At 36.1% G+C, this 6,000-nt stretch overlaps 1 protein-coding gene across 1 annotated transcript in view; it reads left to right on the plus strand.

Annotated features, from left to right (window-relative positions):
* The window catches only part of LOC121323256 (pre-mRNA-splicing factor CWC22 homolog), a 35,816-nt gene extending 33,375 nt beyond the window's left edge, over positions 1-2,441 (plus strand). Inside the window, exon 21 of the mRNA XM_041264208.1 lies at positions 1,536-2,441. Within this exon, the coding sequence (XP_041120142.1) occupies positions 1,536-2,116 (581 nt within the window). The 3' untranslated portion in view covers positions 2,117-2,441. The remainder of the gene's footprint in view (positions 1-1,535) is intronic.
* The last annotated feature ends 3,559 nt before the right edge of the window (positions 2,442-6,000 follow it).

Here is a 6,000-nt window from a genome sequence, read left to right on the forward strand (position 1 = left end):
AGCCAAGGTGTCGTGGTTGCTTTGTGACATGTGGCAGCTCCTCTGTTAGTTGAGGAGCATTTAAGGGATTGAAGTAGACAAGGATGTATTAATTCATTCAATTTGAGTAAGTGGTGGCAATTACAGAGAGCAATGAAAGATTAATTTGTTACTCAAGATAGATGTCTTGTATAAAATACTTTTGAAATGAGAGCATTTTTTCCTTTTATTTTCCATGTTTTTTCCACATAAATTACATTCAAGACCCATAGCCCATCAGCCAAAGAAAATGTCTGATTCACAAAGATTCCTATATTGCGCTAAAATTGTTGGGGAATAATCAACTGACAAATTCTACCACGGGCGCTTTTCAAAGGCGGGAAGACAGTCAAACCGGGGGTGCGTTCAATAGGCAAAGCGTCCCAGGCCGTTACGCAGCGATTTCTATTGAACAAGCAGAGAGCAAACTGAACATTAGCGAGTCAAGCCCAGACCTGCCTCGCTGGAGGTCCAAAATGACCGACTTGCATTATTAGTGGGTGGCTGCAAATTAATATTTTCAGATATGGATTTGTATGACCAACACTTGTTTGATAAGTCATATTTTTGTTGTCATTTGGGCTTTTCAAAACTTATTGTATTTTTTTAAGTGATGATTATATTAGAAAAGGAAACATTGACAAGTATGACTCGTGCCTCAAGATGCTAAACCAAAAAGTGTTAGTAACTTTGCAAAAATACAGTAGTAGTAATCACATTAAAAAATATATACAAAAATTGCAAAACTCGCTTAAAGCAACTATTTAATACACAGCAATGTATTACTGCTATTGTGAAGCTGCTCGCTCCCAACCGACCTTTCAGGAACTGCTAGCATAGGTTACGGGCCATTATGAGAGTGTGCTTTGTTATTGAATGCACCCCAGGTCAATTGTGACCATTGCCTATACATTGCCCCATCAGACAAACACATAAGAGATACAAATAAATATGGCAGTCTAGCTATATGGTGCAATATCAATCTTTTTTGTTTCTTTTAATATATAAAAAAAAGGTATTAAAATGAAGTACTCTGTGTAATCACCTACTGCCATGTGAAGTGAGGCTCAATAAACTACATGTGTGCTTTCTGTCCGTCCTTCATGCTCTTCATGCTGTCACAATCTAAGAAAAGTCATGGAGGCCATTGTCACACAGGTAAACAAAGTGACATATAGGGATGGTGGGAAACAATTGAGGTCAAGGTCATGAAATAACAGGCTTACCCTTTATTAAAAAAAGGTGTGGAACCAATATGGATACATTATGTACAGTTAGTTTGGTAGAAAAAATAAACACATCATGCCATCAAGTGGGCGCAGGACCAATAATTGTACAAATATAAAGTCACATACAAAATACAGTTTAAATAAAGTACATTTTACAAGGCAGTTCATGAACAGAGTTGCTTTCTGTGTTAAGGGTGTTTTAATACACTGTTTTATCACTGCATTAAGGATATTTTACACTGCAAATATTGTTTGTAATGATGCTAGTGTTTTGTGCCTTATTCACAGATTCAGATTCAAAACACAGGAAAAAATCAAGCAAGAAGAAAGTCAAAGGACCTAAAAAATCTACTAGTAAAAAAAGATCTTCAGAAAAGGTGCCTCCCAGCAAGAAACAAGCTACTAGGCACAGCGACAACAATGAAGAACAAGAGAAGTCCTCCCATAAACACAGCAGCAAAGCCCAAAGACCAAACAATTGTCCGGAGGATACCTCGACACATAACAGAGAAGATCACAGGCGCAGTAACAAGGACTCTGACCGTCGGCGAAACCAAGAGTTTGAGGACAAGCGCTCTGACTCTCGGAAAGACAAAGAGAACATTAAAAATTACCCCCACTCTGAAAATGAGAGAGACAGATACCGGAGCCGGGAGAAGTACAGTAGCAGGAGAGAAGAAAGTTCAAAGTCAAAAGAGAGGGGCCGCAAAGAGACAAACTCGAGAGCAAGTAGCGAGGATGGCTACAAGAATGGCGATGGAAGACGAGCAGAAAAATCTGACAAGAAGAGTAGACATTCTGAGAGATCTAGGGACACCAGAAGAACAGATGATAGGAGGAGGGAAAGTTCTCCACGAAGACGGAGATAGTGTAGAACACATTTATTTTTTCTCAAACCGTGCTAAAAAAAAATGTTTGTAAATTTGATGGCTGTTTGCAGTGTATTTGATAGCCGCAAAACAAATTCCTTCAAAAAATCACGATTCTTTTTTTCCTGGTAACACATAATAGCTAACTTTTTGTAAACTGGTGAATTTTAAGAAACATGAAAATGCCATATGATGGAGTCTATGAGTAATCTTGTAAAATCTAATGAAATTTGATGATGTTTGAGTATTCATGGACCTAAATATTGCTCCTTGCTCTTTTTTTAAAGAGGTATTTTCTACCTCTAATTGCTGTTTTGTAAATGTTTTTTTTTTTTTTTGTTAAACAAATAAAATCTTGCAAATGTAAAAACAGCTGTTGAAGTATTTGTTACATGATGCAAATGTCTTGTTTTATAATTAATCTGTTATTTTGAAATTATTATTATATATAAATTATTTTGTCAGCATTTGGCCTGGGCGAGTTTTTAATAAGTGATTTTCAAAAAATGGCACAGATCGTGTGGAAACACTGCAAAGCTGTGCCTCGCAAGCAGTCAAAAGGGGGACCCTATGTTAGCAACCCATGGAGGAAGAGGGGAACCTCCCTCTCGTTTAGTGCGATCATATCACCACAACGGGAGTAATCGCCGCACTAAATCGAGACAAAAGCCCCCAGGTAAAATTGGGAAAAGGGATAAGCATGAATGGAGAACCCAAGAGTCGGCAGCCAGACAGTCTGATTTAGGCACAGGCTTTGAAACAGGTGTACTTTCTAGATGTGAATTGAGGTACAATAGCCAGGCAGCGACATGCAGCCCTGATGCATGACCAGTCAGGGACACTGATCTCAGAGTGAGAAAAGGGCATGGGAGGGTGGAACTGCTGGGACTAAAGAAATCTCCCATGGGACTTAAAAGTTTCACTTCTGAAGCATTTTTCTTTTGTTTTTGTTTGTTTGGTTTTTTTTGTTGGTTACCTCAAAACTGAGTAATCAGATTGTCGTTCTTGTAGCTAGTTTAACATATGTCCAGAATCTGGAATGATAATAACCAGAGTACATCACTGTTTACTAACCCAAGAGTGAAGTAAATCAATCATTGCTAATTTGACAATTAGTTTGATATTCCATGCTATACTGGTAATACTGGACTAATATAGTTTGTAGGAATACAACTAATTCAAAGTCCAATATTAATAAGCGATCATGCAATATGATCCTGAGTAATTGACTTATATTTCAAAAGGGATAGAATGTCAATGAAGTAAACATGATTACATTCTTAGAAGGAATAAAAATAGAAATTAACCAATTAATAATTTTCTGAAAACTATTTAACATAATACACTGAACAATACAGAGGTGTTTGTGAAGGATGCTTTAATGATAAGCAACCTATCATTGTACAATTGTCTCAATAGTTTGGTTTTGAGACTGATGTGTGGAAAACAGTGTAATGTAACGTGAAGGTATGAAGCGATTAATACAATGATTATTTAATTCTCTGGAGATTTAGTCTCTTGGTGAGCAAGCAATTTGTTCCCGAAAGCATGAAGGCTTTCATTGCCAGAGGCGTTATGAAGTGTCACATGGATACTTTCTTAGAGATTGGGTTCTCTTAATGAACAAATAAGTTGTTCAGGAAAGTTTGTAAACTTTCTTAGCCTAGTGGTTTATTATGAAGCTAGATTGAATTCTAGACATTTTAAGGAGTAAAGTATTTCACTTATTAAAGATGTTACATAACCTAAATCTCCTGTGGGAACACAGTGATAAGGTATACTCACTAGTGTGCTTCCGAGCTGCCGTTATGAGTGTGATCTGCAAGGTTACCAAAAATATTTTGCAATACATTGTTATTCTGCCTAATTATGAGGAAATATTTTTGCATAGATTGTGTGCAAAGTGTCAACCCAATGCTGACCTCTCCACATAACCTGTTGAGCAAGACATTAGTAAGCCTAATAATCTTTTAAAACTAAACTATAAAAGGAAGGAACCTGTAGCTATGACATTTGGTGATTTTAATATCTCCAGAATAGGAAAATAATTCCAGGAATTATCAGTGCAACCACAATAGAAATTATTCAGGTCTCTGGGTTATAATATACCGTATTTGTAAAACAATTGGGAAACTTGAAATAAGTAACTAGTATATTGTTGTTAATTTAGAAGAAGTCTTTAATCAGTGAAACATTGTTTTAAAATTAACTGAAATTTGTAAGAATGTAACACTCAACGTTATATAGGAGTGGCTCACTGATGTTTCATGACTATGTGAAGCAGTGACAGATATTCTGTCTAAAATAGTTGATCTGTCAATATAAATATGTTAAGAAAACGTGATATATGTGGTTTGTGTTGCTGTATATTGTTGATGGATCTGTAAGTGAATTAGACTGAATCGATTAAGGTTAGATTACTTTAATTCCATTCCTGTGAATGCAGATTGTCATATATTGAAATCAGTAGATCTCTTTCGCATACATGATAAATGGTGAACTATAAGTTTGTAAGACCATGCCATGGAAATGCATTAGATTTCCCTATTAAGAACACTTACAGTAATACTAATATATGCACTTTCTAATGCAGAACTGGTTAGTATTGGTAAAACTAACCTTAATACTGTTAATTTTTTTGTGCTGCCATGATCTCCCCACACTAGAAGTGTGCCCCACAGAAGGAACAGCGCTCCAGGCAAGCGAGAGTGCTCTCCACACAAGGAACAAGTCTTTGAACTTTGACAATCATGAGTGTTGAGGGAGAAATGATAGCTGAACTGTTCTGAAGAAAGTTACTGAAGTCATGGGAACATAATTGCTGGAATTCACAGAAGGCAAGGAAGAACCAATGTTCTGAATAATGGCTAAAATCATCTTCTGAGGAAAGGCCCTGTACTACGAGAGACTGAATCATTATACAGGATACTGCATTAATCAGAAAGCGGGTCTTTGTTTCCACGTAACTGTACAAAATGAACGGAAGTGAAGCTATCCATTATGCTTTTGGAAGATCCTGAGAGAATTGCAACAAGAACACTTCTACAAACTGATTAATTTTTCTGTTGCAACGCATTATCTGAAATGAGTTACGTCTGATCAACTGAATTATTCCCAGTTGGAAAACTGTCGACAACAAAGATAATGTTACAAGACTTGGAGATCAACAAGCTGATCTCCATTTGAAAAGAACTATTTGTTTATTGCGAACCTACGCAATAAGAAAGTTCAAGTTACTGTCTTCTTTCATTGAAATTTCAGATCCACAGAGCTGCAGTATTCATCTACAAAGATTAACTTCTTTATATGGAAATCGATAAGTATTCAACATATCTAGTAATAAATACTTTATGACTCGAGAAAGTAACTGTAGTAAATGCTATCAAGTTAAACTGTTCTAGGAATAGAATATAACTTCCTGTTTTAGAGTGTAAGAAATGTATTTTGTTTGTTGAAATGTGCAACTCACCAAAGTTGCCTCATAAATGCAAAGAATTGGATCATTGCCCCATTTCTGAGATAGTTTGACTATATAATCAACTGAGGTCGATAACATATTATTACTTTGGTACATCACGTCTAACCTAAATTAACACAGTAAAACTAATTTGCTAAATTAGGTACTGGAATGTAGGATTCTGTTCTGAATGGGAAGTTGAATTGATTCTTGTGCATATTGACATGATCAATTACAACAAGAAACAGGTATTGAAAATACTAATGCAAAGTAGACACTTTGTGTGATAAGCCATGTTTAATATTAGTATATTAATGTGACAGAAATATAATGAGTTCTGGTTGTAAATCTCCCTCCCGACCTGTGAGGGTGCTAAGTAGCAAAAGGGGAAGTCTTTGTACAGGCTGGCCTGACAGTTCATTTCATG

The sequence above is a fragment of the Polyodon spathula genome, chromosome 11, assembly GCF_017654505.1.
Source record: "Polyodon spathula isolate WHYD16114869_AA chromosome 11, ASM1765450v1, whole genome shotgun sequence".
NCBI lineage: Eukaryota > Metazoa > Chordata > Actinopteri > Acipenseriformes > Polyodontidae > Polyodon > Polyodon spathula.